Source organism: Neophocaena asiaeorientalis, unplaced genomic scaffold, assembly GCF_003031525.2.
Source record: "Neophocaena asiaeorientalis asiaeorientalis breed wild unplaced genomic scaffold, Neophocaena_asiaeorientalis_V1.1 scaffold254, whole genome shotgun sequence".
Lineage (NCBI taxonomy): Eukaryota > Metazoa > Chordata > Mammalia > Artiodactyla > Phocoenidae > Neophocaena > Neophocaena asiaeorientalis.
In genome coordinates, this window is record NW_020174705.1 from 1262468 (window position 1) to 1280577 (window position 18110).

General features: G+C 59.4%; 1 protein-coding gene across 1 annotated transcript; it reads right to left on the reverse strand.

Moving 5' to 3' along the window:
• Positions 1-45: 45 nt before the first annotated feature.
• Positions 46-17607, reverse strand: CLCN7 (Cl-/H+ antiporter 7). The gene is made up of 24 exons (XM_024759706.1): positions 16827-17607; positions 13567-13638; positions 13407-13472; positions 12891-13023; positions 12549-12658; positions 11819-11899; positions 10876-10938; positions 10673-10756; positions 10072-10165; positions 9743-9807; positions 9233-9349; positions 8493-8547; positions 8095-8155; positions 7362-7500; positions 6463-6556; positions 5168-5337; positions 3664-3715; positions 3296-3423; positions 3024-3109; positions 2650-2779; positions 2021-2080; positions 1742-1918; positions 1400-1480; positions 46-1250 (listed from the first exon to the last, which is right to left on the reverse strand). Exons 1-24 carry the CDS (start codon positions 16863-16865, stop codon positions 1164-1166), a joined length of 2244 nt encoding a protein of 747 aa, XP_024615474.1. The 5' UTR covers positions 16866-17607; the 3' UTR covers positions 46-1163.
• Between the last annotated feature and the right edge of the window lie 503 nt (positions 17608-18110).

The window sequence follows — 18110 nt, forward strand, 5'->3', positions numbered from 1 at the left end:
GGCCGTGGCCCACGCTGGATGGGAACGAGAAGCCGGCACCAGTTGTCTGGGTACAATTCCTTTATTTCTCCCATTCAGTTCCCCACACTTGGACCCCTGTGCCCCCCCATGGAGGGCTCCCCTGCCAGGATGGAAGAGGTCTTTTGCGGCCCCATCCCCTTGAAAGAGGCTAAAACCCAGGTGGAGTGCCCGCCAACCTACCACAAAGGAATCCACGGACCTCATCACAGAAGTGGGCTGGGGACGTGAGTCACTTTAGAAAAAGTCCCGTGGGGCACTGGGGACACAGGATCCCAAATCTGGCACTGCCCAGCCTGGGAGGGGTGCATCCCTGCTCTGGGCTCGCCAGCTCTTCCCAGAAACAACCTGCCCCCGACACTGGAAGCAGAGCTGCCCCAGAACATCACTCGGGGCTGGGGGTCCTCAGGGGCCCATGGGGCCCCCGTGTGCTGAGAAGACCCGCCTTCCCTGTGCCGTCCACACGGGCGCTGTGATAGAGGCATGGCTGGACTTGGGGGTCCGGGCCCACAGGAATGTCTCAGCTCTCCCCTTTGGCCCAGACCCCGGCTCAGAGTCCACTGCACCAAGTGGGTGTGGCTTGGGGTGCACGGGTGTCTGGGAGTGCGGCTCCAGGGTCTGCTCTCCAGGTGGTCCTGCTCCCCCGAGCCCTCGCCTTCATGAGTCCAGCTTGTGTTTCTGCCCAGACCCCAAATCTCACGGCCGCAAACTGAGCTGAGGGCTGAGAGGGACAGGACCAGAGGCCTCTTCTGCAGCCTTGAGTCGCCCAGGCCTCCAGCTGGAGGTGCTTAGGGTGCACTGTTTCCAGGCTATGGGCCCCTCCTGGGGGCTGCAGTACTCGGACCCACAGGGCCCAGCCTGCCAGCTGTCACACGTGCACACACATGCAGATACATACGCACACTTGCGGTCTCTCAAAAAAGAGCAGCAGTTCTACAAACTGACTCCTCGAAGTCAAGAAACAGGAGGCTGGCGTGTGAAATCTTGGAGGGTGAAGGAATGAGGTCGGGGGGGAGGGGGGCACTGAGAACACGAAGAGACCACATGTGTCACACGCTGGCTGGGCTGTCCCCGAGCTCTGGAGGACGCTGGATCCCCCGCTGCCTGGGGAGCAAGGCAGGCACCCCGGGGGAGGTGCCAGGGCCTCACGTCTGGGCCAGAGAGAGCTCCTCTAGGCCCCCCTTCCCAAGCCGGTACCTGGCGAGGTCCTTCCTGGTCACCAGCCCGACCACCTGTGGGAGCAAAGCCAGATCATGGGATCCAGCGGCCTCTGCCTCTGTGGATGCCTCTGTCCCGTGTGCGGAGGACAGCATAGTCTGGGGGAGCCCTGCGGGTGGGCAGGCAGGTTGGTAGGCTGGAGGCAGTGGGCTCCCCCCATCACCTGATTGCAGTTGTCCACCACCACCAGGTGCCTGAGGCCCAGGGCCCGAAACAGCTTGAACACCCGCGGGAGAGATGCCTCCTGCAATGCAGACACAGCCTCAGCTCACCCGCCAGCCCCTGTCCCACCCCGGGACAGGAGCGGGCCAGGACCTGCCGCCCCCCTGCCACACCCCCGCCTCAGCCAGCACATCCTGCTCTGTAGCCACCTCCACCCTCCTACAGAGCTCACCCCCCACCCGTCTGCAATGGCCAGTGAAGCCAGAACGCCACCAGGGGTGGTGGCTGCATGAGGCTCTGGAAGTGGGGGTCAGGCCCCTGCTCCCCACCGCCCCTGCGGCACCTGGGGCACCGTGTAGGGGGAGGGGTTCATGAACTCGGAGAGGTCCATGGTGCACTCCCGCTCGTCCTGGGACACATGGATGGACTGGATAGGGGGGAAGCGCGGGTAGGCATCACGGAAGTCCTTCAGTCGCAGCCGGCGCCGTAGCAGGCCCATGTAAGAGCGTTCTATGAACACCTGCAGGCGGGGGGGCAGGCAGTGGGTGGCAGCGCCTCAGAGCCCAGGGCCCTGCCCGGCATCTCCTGCCACCCCCTTCTCCTGCCACCCCTGACAGCCTACCTTGTGCTTGAGCAGGACGATGAGCTGGGAGCGCAGGATTAAGCCCTGGAGCCGGGCTGGCTGCACAAGAAACAAAACACCCTTGTCTGTGGAGGACCTGGGACTTGGGACCTAGGGCCTGCCCTGCCGGCTGGTCCAGAGGGGCCAGGCAACAGCACCAGGATGCCTGGGGGCTCCATCCAGGGTCCCCAGCGATGCTGGCTGCCTACGGGCACTGGCCCTGCTACAGGCATTTCACCTGCACAGGCTCACAGATCCCCTAACGCCCAGGAGGGGAGGCAGGACCCCAATCACGAGGTGCTGAGAGACCATAGCATTTGTGGGGGCGAAAAGCAGACCGTGGCCCAGACGTCGCTGCACCTTCCATCAGGACCTCCTGACAGGCACAGCTGTGACTCCTCAGCTGGGGGTGCAGCTTGGGGTGTGACCACAGGACACACAGGCGCATCAGTAACTACCCAAGCTGCAGGAACAGTGCTCACATGGACCTGTCTTCACAGCCGTGTGACCAGCGGAATTCTACCAGAAACCCCAGAGCAGGGCGTCCACATTCACGGGAACCATGGCCCCCAACACGCCCCACTCGCCAGCACAGATGATGAGCCCGGCTTCCTGCAGCTGGGTGGTACCTGCGTGCCGTCAGCATCCTCCACCACAGGGAAGCCATTATGATTGGACGCCGTGCTGCTCAGCACGTCCACAATGATGCCCACCTTCTCCCTCCTCCGCAGACAGGTGACTGGTGTGCTCATCACCTCCCTGTAGAAGAAAGACACTGTGATCCACCACGGGGCAGAGGAAGCTTTCCGAACAGCTCAACATGCAGGAAGTGGCCGGACTCAGGAAACCTGGAGACAAGGTGGGCCAGGAGCGCAGACCCCCAGGTGCTGCCCTGGGGGAACCAGCCCTGCACCCACGTCCTGCTCCAGGCTGCCCCCACCAAGCCTCCCAGGGCGTCCAGCACCCGCTCCCCAGCCTGCGGGCCTGCCCCGGGGAGGGGTACCTGGCGGTGAGCGAGTGTGAGGTGACTGGGGCTTCCCAGTGCAGGAAGGGCACACTCTGCAGCTGGATGTGCATGTCGTACAGGCCCTGGGGAGAGGATGGGCACGGCCATGCAAGAGGCTGCTTGCGGGGCAGCCTCCACAGGGTCCCCTCCCTTGCGGTGGCCGAAGACCACCAGTCTTTCTCCCAGCCTCAGGTTCCGAGGCCAGGGGCACGGGGAGGGGCTCCAGAGCGAGGGCGAGCAAGGGAGGCGGCCTCTCCCACAGGCCGCACCTCGATGAAGACATCCCCCACAATCTTGGCGGTCATCAGCACCAGCATGATGGGGAAGCCGTAGGTCACATTGCTGGTGGCCTCCATCATGATGACTGTCAGGCTCAGCGTCATCCTCACAATCCCACCTGCCAGGAGGCGGGGAGGGGAAGGGAGGGTTGGGGGGGGCACGAGCCTCTGCAGGCTGCACCGCCGGCCCCTCCCATGTTCCCGTGCCGTGTTCCCTGTGCAGCTCCCGCTCTGTCCATGCAACCCCGTGTACCGGCCCCCCTAGATAGCACCAGATGGGGACAGTGACCCTGCCCAGTCACACGCTGGGGGAGTGGCCCTCCTGACCTCCGGATGCCCATGTTGCAGCCAGCACTCACCCAGCTGGGCAGCTGCTCCCATCAGGGCGTACTTTCCGGGGTCTGCCCAGACCTGCAGGGAAGACAGAGGGGATGCTGTGGGAAACTGGCAGCCAAACCCACCAAGATACACTGACAGCACTGGGCCCAGGAGGAAATCCTACAGTTTACACAAAAAATGCTCTGTGGCAGCATCACCTGAGTTTGCAAATACCCTAGCTGTGCCCGCTCAGGGATGCACTGAATGAACTCTGCCACCTGCAGAACTCGGCAGCCTAAGACAGGAGGGGCAGCATGTGCAGTGACCGGAGTCTGTGCACAAATGCCTGCGCCACACCAGGGAGCCTAAAAAGGAGTGAAAATCGGACTCATGCTACAACATGGATGAGCCCTGAAAACATGGTGCTCAACGATGAGGCCAGACACAGAAGGCCATGAAGCGTGATTTCGTGAATCTGCAACCATCAGAAGAGGCACATCCATGGAGGCAGAAAGCTGATTAGTGGCCACCAGGGGCTGGGGAAGGGGGACACAGATGTGACTGCTTAATGGGGACAGGTTTCTTTTTGGAGTGATGAGAACATCCTGGAACTAAGCAACAATCACGGTTACACAGCTCTGCGAACAGGCTAAAGAGCCACCCAACCGTTCACTTACAGAAGGAGAGAGTTTATGGCAGGGGTCCCCAACCTCCGGGCCATGGACTGGACCGCACAGCAGGAGGTGGGCGGTGGGCAAGCGAGTGAAGCTTCATCTGCTGCTCCCCATCGCTCGCATTACTGCCTGAACCATCCCCCACCCCAATCCACAGAAACACTGTCTTCCACGAAACCGGTCCCTGGTGCCAGAAAAGGTTGGGGACCACTGGTTTATGGTACGTGAGTTACGTATCAATTTAAAAAAAACAAAATTAAACTAAAAACCGTGTCTGGAAGGAAACCTGGGACACATGACCTGGACCCAGTGAGGGAAGGCTTGCTGTGCGTCTCTTAGAGTTTTTTTTTTTTTTTGCGGTACGCGGGCCTCTCACTGTTGTGGCCTCTCCCATTGTGGAGCACAGGCTCCGGATGCACAGGCTCAGCGGCCATGGCTCATGGGCCCAGCCGCTCCGCGGCATGTGGGATCCTCCCGAACTGGGGCACAAACCTGTGTCCCCTGCATTGGCAGGCGGACTCTCAACCACTGCGCTACCAGCGAAGCCCCTCTTACAGTTTTTTAAAGTCTTACTTGAACAACTAAGATGCAAATAGAAGACTCACAGAATAAAGACCAAGGAGCCCACGGAGGCAGGTCGGAGGAAGAAGCCAGAAGGCAGCTCCGGGGCCAAGACCTGGACACCACACTCCCAGGCCCCAACTCCTGCACCTGCCCCATCCTTCTACACCACGCTCTCTCCCAACACCCGTGCCCTCCCTGAAGGCCACACACACGCACGACCCCTGCTCTGGCCCACGGTGGCCCTAGTGGGCACCGGGAACACCACCCCTTCCTCCCAGCCCAGCCGGCCCCTAAGACCCCCACTCACTGCGGCCCCGGTGAGGTAGGACAGGGAGATGCCAAAGAGCCGGCCCCAGGCAGCTCCGATGAGCAGGGATGGGATGAAGACACCGGCCGACACCGTGAGCCCGTAGGTCCAGCAGGCCAAGAAGAAGTAGACCAGGGTGAAGAGGCCGAGCGTCATGGGGTTGTAGGAGCCTGCGGAGAAGGCGCTGGCCAGGGCTTGCCACACGGATTCAACCCCAGGCGGAGCTGCCTGCCCAGCAGCCCGTCAGAGCCTCCTGGTCACACCCAGACCCCCAAAGTCACCCCCTTCTCAGAGGCCAGGGTGCCGGGGTCTTGGGGGCCCAGCACTCAGAGTGTGAGCACGGCAGCCCAGCGGGCAGGGCAGAGGGGAGCTGGGGCCACCAGGGCCCAGAGCTGCCAGCAGGATGGTGACCTGGGCCAAGGGAAGGTGGCTGCTGAGGTCTGCATGGAAAAGGGTGGCACTGAGACCACCAAGGGTCAGGGGAGGGTGCAGGAGGGAGGCCATGGCCGCCACGGCCACCACCCTGCACCAGATGACTCCAAAAGTGGGAAGACGTCACACAAACCCCGGAGCCAGCACCCCCAGGGGGCCTGTATGGCCCGCTCAGCATCTTTGGGGGCTCGGCCTCCCCCACGTTTAAAATCCTTTCTGCTAAATTGCGTGAACTTCCCCAGTGCGTGCACGCACGCACACGCACGCATGCGCGCGCACAAATGTGAGAACCAGGGAGTTCCCAGAACTGGCGTGTCAGGAAACAGAGCCACAGACAGATGGGCAAGCACGTCACAGCAGCCACTCTGGATCTCGGGGGTGTGCCCCTCCTCCCCGCCCCCACCCCGCGGAACCGAAAACGGGAAGTGGAAGCAGGTCTGCGCCCAGTCTGAGCCTGTTTGTTATTAAGAACATGAAGCTGGGCAAGGCACCTCGCTGGTATACGAGTCACCAGGCTGTTTTCTGACTGAGAGTGACCTCTGCGAGCAGCGCCCAGAAGAAAAACTCATCCTAGGAGGTAAGACTGTCTTAATGAACGACAGGATGGCCTCCAGGGAGGGAAGGAGACACGTGGGGAGCTTGGCTGGGCCCCTCCCAAGCACTGGCCACCAGCCAACCCCAGGCTGCCAGCCCCCATGCTCCAGCGCACTCAGCCCTGCAGGGAGGCAGTGGGGGCTCGGCCAGAAGCCATCAGCCAGGCCTGGGCCCAGTGTCTGTGGGCCAGCTGCAGACCAGGCCAGAGGGAACAGGCCCACATGGGGACCTGTGTCTGACAGCACAGAGTGCAGAGCATGGGCACACACCTGGGGGGTCGTGGAAAAGGCTGACCACGCTCTTCTCTGGGGTGTTGAAGAAGGCTGCAGCCATCGAATTATACTCGCCATCGGCACAGAAGAGCTGCAAAGTCAGGAAAGACAACAGGCCAGTGGGACACAGTGTCCTGGCCTGGACAGCATCAGGCACCAAGCACACAACAGGCGGGTCAGGCTGCTGTCTTGGAGGGGAGGCAGGACCCAAGAGCCAGACCCTGGCCCAGTGAGGGCTTCAGAAGCCATCCAGCCAGGCAGGGGCTGCATGGCGAGTCTGTCCCTGGGGTACGTGGGGATCCAAAGGCTCACGTTTGGAGCACGCTCCCACAGTTCACTGGGCAGACTGTGGGTCCCTGCAGGCCTTGACCAGGGCAGGGGCTCCATGCAAAGCTGTGTGGGTCAACCCCACAGCCCCACCAGAGCCAGCCATGCACCCCAGACCCACATCTGTGACAGGCCTGTGAGTACACACTCCACACCCACCGGCAACCAGCAACTGCTTTCAGTTCTGGATGTTTCCCATAAACAGAAACCTCATGATGTGTGGCCCTTGCTGTCTGGCTTCTTTCACTCAGCAGTGTTTGCCAGGTTCATCTGTGTGGGAGCACGTGTCAGAGCTCCAACCCTTCCTACAACTGAGGAAACCCACTGTGTGGATGGACCAGGCCGTGTTCACCTGCTCGTCACTGACGGGCACAGGGGCTGCGGGGAGTTGTGCTGCGGTGAGCGTGTGCACGTGAGTTTCCACCTGCAGGCCCACAACCCCACCTCCACAGTCCCCTTGCAGAACCTGTCAGGCCGCTGTTCTGAGAGCACCGGGGTGAGCCCCCAGGCCGACGTGGCACCCACCCATGTCTGGGAAGGCTCACCCTGCTCCTGCCCCGGCCTCCTACCTGGAGTGGATAGGACACGGAGCTCCCCTGCAGGGGCTGGCAATCCCGGGACGAATAAATCAGCACGAAGGCAACCGTGGCCGTGACGGCGGCCACCAGCATGGCCTCGATCACCTGAAGGCAGGGCCGGTGGATGTACCTGGAGCAAAGAGCCGGGGTGGACCGAGCTGTGGGATGGCTGGGGCGGCAGCCAGGACAACCTGAGCCTGCAACTCGGGAGAGCCGTCCAGGATGCTGAGCTCATCTGATGACCAACCCGCCCTGGCTCCTGAACACTCTCAGGCTGCCTCCCGGATGCTCCCCAACCTCATTTTATGTTAGTGCAAAAAGACAAGAAAGAAGAAAGCCAAGACCCACCCCTACGGCTTCAGAAAAACAGAGAGCTCTCATGATGGCTCTCCTAACAGCAGAGGACCTGTGTTGGACCAAACGTGCCCAAGTCAGGATGGCCCCATACAAACCGCGCTGGCGCTGACATGAGAGGCCCAGAAGAGCATCAACCCAGGGCTGCACCGGATCCATGGGCTGTGCCTTCCCTGCCAGGGGCCACCCTCCAGGCTCCACCCGTCCCCCTGCCGAGTGGGTCTGTCCCCTCAGGTACAAAGCACTGTGGAGGAGTGTGCTTGGCATGTGGCTTCCCCACGGCCCCGTGGGCAAGAGCCCATGACCGGTCAGTTTTCAGATGCCCTGTGTGGCCACACCTCTCAACTCAGTCCCTGAACAGGTTTCTCACCTGATTCGAAACATCGTCAACCAGTAATTCAAGGCGTTGAACACAGCTCCGAGAATGCCACCTGGGACAAGGAAGGAGCTGTGTGTCCGGGACTCGGGAAGAGAAGCAGGCTGCCCAGGCAGCAAACGCCCGCTGGGTGGAGGGCTCACGTCCCACGGGCTTTCAGAGTAAGGAGTGTTGCCCAGGTCCGTCTGCTTCCCAAGGGGCTGTCATCAGCCAGAGTGCGGCTCCGGTCCTCCCAGGGTCGGGCTCCCTCCCCACTGCCCCGGGCGGTCCTGGGACAGCCAGCAGGGGTGGAGACCGCGTGCTTCTCTGGCCCTCGAAGCCGGGTCAGGCCTGGAGCCCCGCAGGCCCTGTCCCCACTGGTCGGCGCTGTCCCACGCGGGGACGGCCCTTACCCACCACGCCCATGGCGATGAAGATGGGGATCTCATGGATCGTGTACACCATCGTCTGTGCAGAGGGAGGAAGAGGAGACCTTCTGTGAGGAAAACTGCCACCAGCTCCTACTCAGACTCGGGACCGGACGTTTCACAGGACACACCTGTGCACGGGAACCCTGGCGCTTTCCTGCAGGGCGAGGAGGCTCCCAGAGAGAAAGGCCGGGTGCTTGGGCAGACCGCCTGCCTCCTCACACGGCGGCTCCGGGGGGCCGCCTGAGCTTTTGCCAAAGGGTAAGTGAAGGGCCACAAGCAAGGGAGAGGATGCTGGTGACCTAGCCACCCAGGACCTCTGACGCATCCACGGGTGAGGACCAGCCCCTGAGAGGCTCCCTGGGCTCAGCGATGGCAGTGTGCAGCGCAGGCTGCCCCAGAAATACTGCCTGCGCCTCTCGGCCTCCAGAAACTGCTGCAGGAGCGCTAGCCACCAGTCTAGTGATGTTACCTGACAGTCTGCAGGCACCTGAGCCACTCCTGAAGTGCCCGCTGGCTGATAGGCGCCACAACCTGTGCGGCTGGGTCACGTGCACCCTCCTGGAGCACCTCCAGCTCCAGGTGCTCACAAACAAGGGCCCTATCCCACGGCTAACAGCTAGACCTTTCCAGAAGCCCGGCTCTCAGGCCGAACCTTGACTAAACAACCTGGGTCCTGCTCATAGAAAGAACCAGAGAAAAAAGGGGACGATACAGTGGGTTACCTCAGTGTCAAATCTTCCAAAATTGATGAGACCGGGGCTGGACAGATCCCACACGTTTCCATGGTAAATGCTTAAGACGAAATTCAGGGTGAAGGTGGAAATCATAGAAGCAAAGAACTGCAGGCGGAAAAAGACGAGTGCCGTCAGAGCCGTGGTGATGAGTTGTGGCAGTGTGTACAGCGGCTGAGCCCAGGGCCAGAGGGTGGGGAGGGGCTGCAGCAAAAGGGCTGTCTCCCCTCCTGTCACCTGGGTGGTGCCTAGACCTTCCGAAGGCTGAGGGAAGGTGGCTCGGAGCCCCACTGGCTCGGCCAGGGTAAGAACGTGTGCGGGGCCTGGGGTCCCGATGAGGACGGAGGAGAAACAGGCCTATGGCTCAGGGACCCACCAGCTGGACGGGAAGCTCAGGTGCAGACCCCACAGTGTGGGCCAAGAGCCACGCGTCCACCCAGCCATGAAGGCCCAGTGCCAGGGCTGCCCGAACTCGGGAAGGTGGCCGTCCCAGGCACTTACGATTCTCCACGTCAGGAACTGATTCCAGAAGGATGCACCCTCCTCCAAGCTGAACAGGACCCCACCTGGAACAGCCAGTGGCCCAGTCCTGAAGTGCCCGCCCAGCCACAGACAGCCCCTCACCCACTGCCACCCATGCCCCCAGACCCCAGGACACCAAGCCCATGACAGAGGCAGCCATCGGGGCCTCTTGAGAAGCCCACCCCACACCCTCACCAGGCACTGAGTCCATCAACCCCAAAACCACCCCTCTCACAGCAGGGAGAGCCTGGCTCCCCCTACACGGGCAGTCACCAAGCTCTCAGACCAGGCAGGGCCACCCTCCTCACCCACAGGGGCCCCAAACGCAGCAGACACTCCGGCCGCAGCTCCTGCTGAGACAAAGTCCCGTTTCTCTGTGTCTCTGCGGAAGTACTCAAAGATCTGAACCAAGACAGACGGAGAGAGGGTCTCAGCCAGTGCCTCCAAGGGCACTTCTCTCAGAAAGGGGGGAGGTGGGCCCAAAAGCGAGGGGGGAGGGGAGGGAGGAATATGCGGAGGCCTCTGGACAAGCCACTCATCAACCATGGGGCTCACAACCCGTAGGACTGAAGAGCTGGGTCTCGGGCAGCTTGCCTGCCCACCAACATCCAGAGAAAATAACCCATTCACAGCAATATTTAAACACTGAGGTTTGTGCAAGAAGGACCAGAACTGAGCACCAGCAGCCCACACACATGACCTTCCCGACCCCTCTAGGCCACGCATTCCTGTGAGCTTACAGCTACAGGTCATTTCCTTGCAGAAATGCACACTCACCCAGAGCACCAAGGCAACAGGATGCCCCCATGGACAGGATGCTAGGGACCCTCAGAGGCGAAGGGAAGAAGGCTGCAGGGGAGGTAGGGGCCCAGCCCTGGGGGTATGGACGTGGGCGCAGGGAAGACCCACCTTGAAATCCCGCTTCAGTGACGTGGACCTCCCCTGGGAGACCCCAGCAGCAATCACGGAGCCCGAATGGATCATTGGTCCCTCCTGGAAGGCACAAATGGCTGCGTTCAGATGGGCGCGGCTCCGGGGGGGGGACGGGACACACCGGCCCCAGGCCCCACGGGTGCAGAGGGACTCAGGCAGGGGTAGCTGCACTCTGTTACCTTCCCCACAGCCAGTCCCCCAACCACGGACAGGATCACGCCAGACACTTTGATCACCAGGGTCTGGAACACAAAGGAAATTGCACCAAGTCTGATTAAAGGCCACACGTGGTCCAAGAACCTGAGGGACAAACTGCACACGGGAAGGGACCTAATCATGTGAGCCCTCGGCAGGCATGAGCACCAAAGAGGGGGCCGGCACCCACGGGGGGTGTCCTGGGGGAGGGGGAGCTGGCAGCTGATGCTCTCCTGATGCCCATCTCTTCAGCCCTTCTGTCCCACGTAGTCATGTACACACAGAAGACACACAAACAGCAGCTGTCGCTCCGTCCTCGGGCTCTGGGCTCCAGGCTCCTGCACCCGCACCTACCTCGGGCCCTGCCCTCCTGCTGCAGGGCACGGAGCACAGGCACCCCCATCCCTCCTGTCTGCTCCCCGGAGTACCTCCTCCCCAGACAGAGCAGGAGAGATGCTGCCAGCAAACCCCAGACCAAGGCACACCAGCTGCACACCCTGAAATGATCACGGGAGGAAACCTGACCTCCCAACCCCCTTGGAATCAGTGTGTTACCCAGAAGATCACGCACAATGAGATTAAGGAAAATTCTGAAAAAAGGAAAAAACTCACCACTCAACACAGCTACTCTCATTCTGAAATACTAACCACCGTATGGAACTTAAAATGTCTACGTGGTTGCAATCGTGACAGATGTACCTTCAAGTATTTTTGCGTCATTCAGAATGTACGACAGTTTTACCATTTTCCAAAGAAAAGTTCACATAAAACCTGCCAGCACACCCACACGCAGGCTCGTCAGCAGCAAACAGCACGGGTCTGGGCGAGTTTTGGAGGCGGAGGTGGACAAATGACACACTTCTCACCCAGCAAGGAAGCCCCTTGGGCTAAGCCCTGAGCTCCTGGTGGGGCCGCCTCGTGTCTCACCTTGAGCCGGACCACGTGGGGGATCTTCACCCCGTTGAGGAAGCACTTGATCTGGGGGATCCCGCTGCCAGCAGCGACCGGCTGGAAGGAAGGGCGCCAGCACTGAGTCCGCAGGCCGAGTGAGCCGCTACTGCTGCCGCCACCGCCACCAGGCCCAGGAAGACGCGCCACGCAGTGCCCAGGTCGCCCAGGGTAGCAGCTTCTCGCCTCTCCCCACTGATACACAGAGCAACCACCGAGGGGAGGAAACGCCTCGGGCACGGGAGGGCTCAGTTTCCCCAAGGCAGGCGGGGGTGCCCAGGATGATGGGAGGCCCACGTCACACACCCGCTGAGGGGCCAGCACTGTCGCACCCTCTGGGGGACACTGCACTGCACCCCAGACAGAAGCTCCTGGACGCTGCCCCTTCTTCCTTCCACCGCCCCGAGGGAAAAGCAAGGGGGCACAGGAAGGAAAGGTGCCCCAGGAGCGTCTGACCCCTCGGGTGGGTCCCTCCACCCGCACCCCTGGGCTGGGCGCTGCCTCTGCTCCCTGCTGCGTGAAGTGGGCGAGGGACTGTGCGGGTGGATGGGCACGGCCGCCAGGGCCAGGGTTGGAAGGCCCCAGGTGGGCTTTGTTTTGGCTGAACCGCCTGATGCCTAGCAAGGATTCCACTACAGTCTAGCCAGTGAGTCTCACCGGAAGACGCTGCGGGGGGTTGGGGTGGGGAGCGGTGGAGGGGCCCACCTACCTCTATGAAGGCGACGATCACAGAGCCCAGGAGCACAAAGGCCACATTGAGCGAGGCCCACAGCAGGAGGGAGAAGGACAGCCCGCCCCGTGCCGTGAACTTGTCAATGTCTGGGCTCGTCAAGGACCACGCGGGGTGGTGTCACCCAGGCGCCACTCCCCAGTGGGCTGCACTCTGGACTCTGGGACCTGGAGCACTTACTGGGCATCTCAGGGTCACCACAAAGCCTGACCCCCAGACATGCAGCCCCCGCCCAGTCACGTCCCCCGGCCGATGGCATAACACAGGTGGGGGCTCCTCCTGTGGACCCGCTGGCTCTGGGCAACCACAGACAAAGGATACTGTCCTTGACGACCCTGTACTTTAGGCCGGCCAGCTTCTCCACCACGATGTCGATGAAGCAGGCCACGAGGCCCGTGAGGATCCCGATCATGGCACAGATGACCCAGCGCTTTATCTCCACAGTCCGGAAGGCCTGCGGCAGCGGGCATGAAGGGGGGCGCTGTCACAGGAGGGTGCGGAGGCGGGACGTCCCGTCGTGGCCTGCTCTAGTGACTGCCACCACGCACAGGGCTGCCCTCAGGACCCTGAGTCCCAGGAAGAGCAGCCCCACAGACATCTCAGAGGCCGTGGAGCACTGGTGGGACAGAACTCCCATCATAACTGGATGCTGACGCTCCAGCCGCCACAGCCGCCACCCCTAAGAACAGCTTCCTCAGTGGTAATGATGTGACACCCGCACGGGTCTCCATGCCGGGCAGCGGCCAGCGCTCACTCCAGGACACCAGCTGGAGCCGAGAGGGGAGGGAGGTGGTGGGGACACCGTGGCCATGAGGCCCAGCTGCCCGCCAGACTCACTGTGTGATTGATGCGCCGCTCCTCCTCCAGGAACAGCTGGTTCTCGCTGTTGTCATAGTCCAAGCTCTGCGGACCGGGCAGTAGAAACACTAGTAATTGACCCCAGCTCGCAGGCTCAGGTCGGCCACCGTGGGAGAGGGCAGGGAGCAGGGGGGCCCACCTCATACTTGAGGGACAGAAGCTTCTCGTTGTGCGGGATCTCCTTGGGGAAGGGGTGAAGGGGGTCCATGTCCTGTGGGAGGAAGAGGCAGAGCTTGACAACCCAGCATATGTAAGAACGAAGCAGAACGAGGAAGGGGCCATGCTCACTCGTCCCGCAGGGCAGGGACTCTCCTGAGCCCAAAGCTAGACAAGCACAAGGCAGGAAGTGGCAGACACAGATCCTCCACAGGACACCAGCAGGCCAGGTCCCACAACGCCACGGCCAGGCGGGTTTATCCCAGGAACACAAGGTGAGTTGACCTCCAAAAAGCAATCAGTGTGGTGGGTTGACCCCCCAAAAGCAATTAGTGTGGTGGGTTGACCCCCAAAAAGCAATTAGTGTAAGATGTCTGTGGTCCACGTCCAGGTTCTGGCACCAGCCTCTGATCCACCCACTTGGCATCTCTGGGTGACGAGTGTGTCTGGGCTGGGGCTGGAAGACCATCACAGGATTAGCGGGCTGGAGACACAAGCAGCTCATCTCTAACGGCCAAGGATTTAATTAGTCCTGCCTGTGTAATGCAGCCTCCACACAAACCCCAAATAGAGGGGTTCAGGGAGATTGCAGCTGGTGAATGTGGAGGTGCTGGGAAGGTGGCTCCTAGGGAGAACGTGGGGGCTCTGCACCCCTTCCCACACCTTCCCGGGGCATCTCTCCCACCTGGTTGTTCTCAAGTCATGTCCTTTATGATAAACCAGTAACATAAGCAAAGTGTTCCCTGAGTTCTGCCAGCCATTCTGGCAAGTTATGGAACCCGAGGAGGAGGCGTGGAAACCCCGATTTACAGCTGGTCAGTCAGAAGCACAGGTGACAGCCTGGACTTGTCACTGGCATCTGAGGTCGGGGGGTCTCGTGGGACTGAGCCCTCAGCCTGTGGGTCTGCACGGATGCTGGGAAGTTAGGGTCTGAACAAACTGACCTGCAGGACACTCAGGTGGTGTCTGGACAATCAGAGGGTGAGTCGGTATCAAAGTAAAAACAGTTTGATACTGTTCCAATAGAATAAAGGACCAAGTCCACATGAAATGAACACCTCAGTAGTCACAAAAAGCATCTGACAAAACTCAACCCTTCGTGATAAAAACACTCAATAAACCAGGAATAAAGGGAACTTCCTCAACCTGATCAAGACACCTATAAAAAACCCACAGGTGGGCTTTCCTGGTGGCACAGTGGTTGAGAGTCTACCTGCCGATGCAGGGGACGCGGGTTCATGCCCCAGTCCGGGAAGATCCCACATGCCGCGGAGCGGCTGGACCTGTGAGCCATGGCCACTGAGCCTGCGCGTCCGGAGCCTGTGCTCCGCAACAGGAGAGGCCACAACAGTGAGAGGTCTGCGTACCGCAAAAAACAAAAAAACCAAAAACCCACAGGTAACTTCATGCTCAGTGGTGAAAGACTGAAGCTCTTCCTCTGAGATCAGGAACAAGACGAGGATGCCTGCTCTGGCATTTCTACTCAGCACTGTCCTGGAGGTTCTACCAGCAGGGCAATTAGGCAAGAGAGAAAAGTGAAAGGCATCCAGATTAGAAAGGAAGTGAAACTCTTCTTTGCAGATGACATGGTCTTACGTATAGAAAATCTCCAAAAGTACACTAAAAACAATTAGTATTAATAACACATTTAGTAAGATTGAAGAATATAAGATCAGTATACAAAATCAAATGCATTTCTACGCACTTGCAATGAATGATCCAAAATGAAATTGAGAAAACAACTCTATTTACAATAGCATAAAAAGATACAGAAAATAAACTTATTCCTAAAACACATTTAACAAAAGAAGTGTAAGACTTGTACACCAAGAGTTGCAACATATTGTTGAAAAAAACTGAAGACGTTAATAAATGGAAAGCTATACTGTGGCTCGGGACATTTGATGTTAAGAGTCAATGCCACCTCTAAGTTCCAGCTGGCGTTTCTGGAGAAACTGACAAACTGAGCCTGAACCCCACACGGAGATACGCAAGGGATCTTGAAAGGCCAACACCTCCTTGAGAAAGAAAAACAATGTGGGATGATTCAAACTTCTTAATTTTGAAACTTACTACAAAGCTAGTCATTAGTAGAGTGTGGCCTGGGCGCAAGGACAGACAGAGAGCCCAGAAACAAATCCGTAATGCAGACCCAATGCAGCCAAAAATAAATAAATTTTTAAAAAGTGAAAAAAAAACCCCACAAAAACTGACCTTCAACAATGGTGCTGAGACAATTCAACAGGGAAAGAGTAGTTTTCTCAAGAAATGGTGCTAGGAAAACTGAGCATCCATATGCAAAAGAATGAATTTGGACCCTTATCTCATACCATGTACAAAATTAGTGAAAAACAGATCAAACATCTAAGCTACAGAACTCTTATAAGAAAAGACGAGCAAATCTTTGTAACCTTGGCTTAGGTGATGGTTTTAGACATGACACCCAAAGCACAAGCAACAGAAAGAAAACAGATCAAATGGACTTCATCAAAATTAAAAGCTTTTGTGCTTCCAAGGACACTAGCAGAAAGTGAGACCACCTATGGACCAAGCAGAAGTTTTTGCAAATCCTGTAACTGATGAGCAACTTGTGTTTAAAGTATATGAAGACTTCTTACAGCTTCATTATAAAAACACAACCTGATTAAGAAACATGCACGGGGTCTGAACAGAGTTCCTCCAGAAGACATGAAGGACACACGGTACCAGCAGCCTCAGAGAAATGCAAGTCGGAACCATGAGCCACCTCCAAGGAGGAAGTCAAGTGCAAGTCTGGGGGAGGGGGTTTCGGGAAATGCTCCCCTGGCAGCTGCTGGACAGTTCGACCCCAGCACAGGGGCAGGAGAAGTGGACATCACCCATGTCCAAGGGCCCACCACCCCGAGACGCCCTCCTGCAGGCCCCACACCTGCCCACGGCACCTGCCCCCCAGCCCGCACACAGCAGCTAGCTCAACGGTCCTGGCCTGACATGTACTCCCCAACCTCTGCTCATTGGGCAGCCTCAGGGGACAGGGCCCCGCAGAGCAGTCTTCCCTGGTCGCCCAGACTCTGCAGACCTCACTGTCTGCACGTCACTCTGTCCCCATACTCTGCACAGAACCGCCACTGTCTGCCATCCTCTTGTTCAGGTTTTCCGTCTGCCCTCTGCTAGGCTGTGGCTCCACAAGAGCAGGCCTGACTTTCCCAGGAAGGGGCCTGGCATGAGCAGGAGCTCCAAAAATGGGAAAGGACGACCACTCACAGGGTCCAGAAGCTCATCATCCAGTTCCACGTTGCTCATCTGTCCGATCCGGAAAAATGCTGAATGGGGTGACTAGAAGCAGAAGAGAAATCATAGGCCGCTTAGCTATGGGGCCGGGCTGCACTGTGCACTACCCCATTGCCTGGCCCTGCCTGTGGAGCACAGAGCCGGACCTGCCGTGTGGGAGACTCCAGCAGGGCCAGTGCTGGACCCCAGGCCCATCCCCATGACCCACAGCCTGTCACTGAGGAGCCCAACCTTCAGATGGGAAGCCCCACCTTCCCCTGTTCTACAGTGTCCTCCTGGCCACCCTCCTTCCCTGGCCTGGAAAACCCTGGTGATTGAGGGCCCCTCCTCCAGGAGCCTTTCTATCCCCCCACCTCCAAACCCCATCTTTCTCTGTTCAGCCCCATCATGACACTGAGTGGCTACCAGGTGGGGACCCATCACAGGCCTCCAGGCAGGCCCCCCCGATATGTGCCCCTTTCCGGGGCAGGACCTTTCTGAAGCGGGGCTGCACTCCTAGGCACAGGGGCAGGTCAACCACAGAGGACGGACACCCTGGCACATGACTGCCCTCACGCCCACTGCCAGGCATGGTGGAGGCCAGGACTAGGGAACAAAACACAGGCTGCTCACAGATGCATTTCAGAGAAACAAGTCACGCTGCAGGACACAAACACTGTGTGGAACATACGGCATAAAAACACAACCCGGGGCTTCCCTGGTGGCGCGGTGGTTGAGAGTCTGCCTGCCAATGTAGGGGACGTGGGTTCGTGCCCGGGTCCGGGAGGATCCCACATGACGTGGAGCGGCTGGGCCTGTGAGCCATGGCCGCTGAGCCTGCGCGTCCGGAGCCTGTGCTCCACAATGGGAGAGGCCACAACAGTGAGAGGCCCGCGTACCACAAAAAAAACCAAAATAAAACCCAAAAAAAACCCACAACCCGGTGCTCCTCTGAAACGCAGCCAGGCGCCCTGCCCTGCCTCTCCTCTGGCGGAAACCACGAAGTAGTGCAGGAACAAGGACCACAGAGCCCGCCATGCCAGAGCCCTGAGCACACAGTGATTCCAGCACAGAAAGTTTAATTCAGCAGCACTAACCCTACTGCTACTGGTGGTTACCAGGGGGTATGGGGGACAAGGGGGCTTTGGGGACACTGGTGACTCCTCTGGGGGATGTCGAGCCTCCTGGGGCTGCTGTGCCCAATCACGCAGCCTAGGCGTCTGAAAAACAAGAAACGTATTCTCTCCAAGCTCTTGAGCCACAAGTCCAAACTTGAGG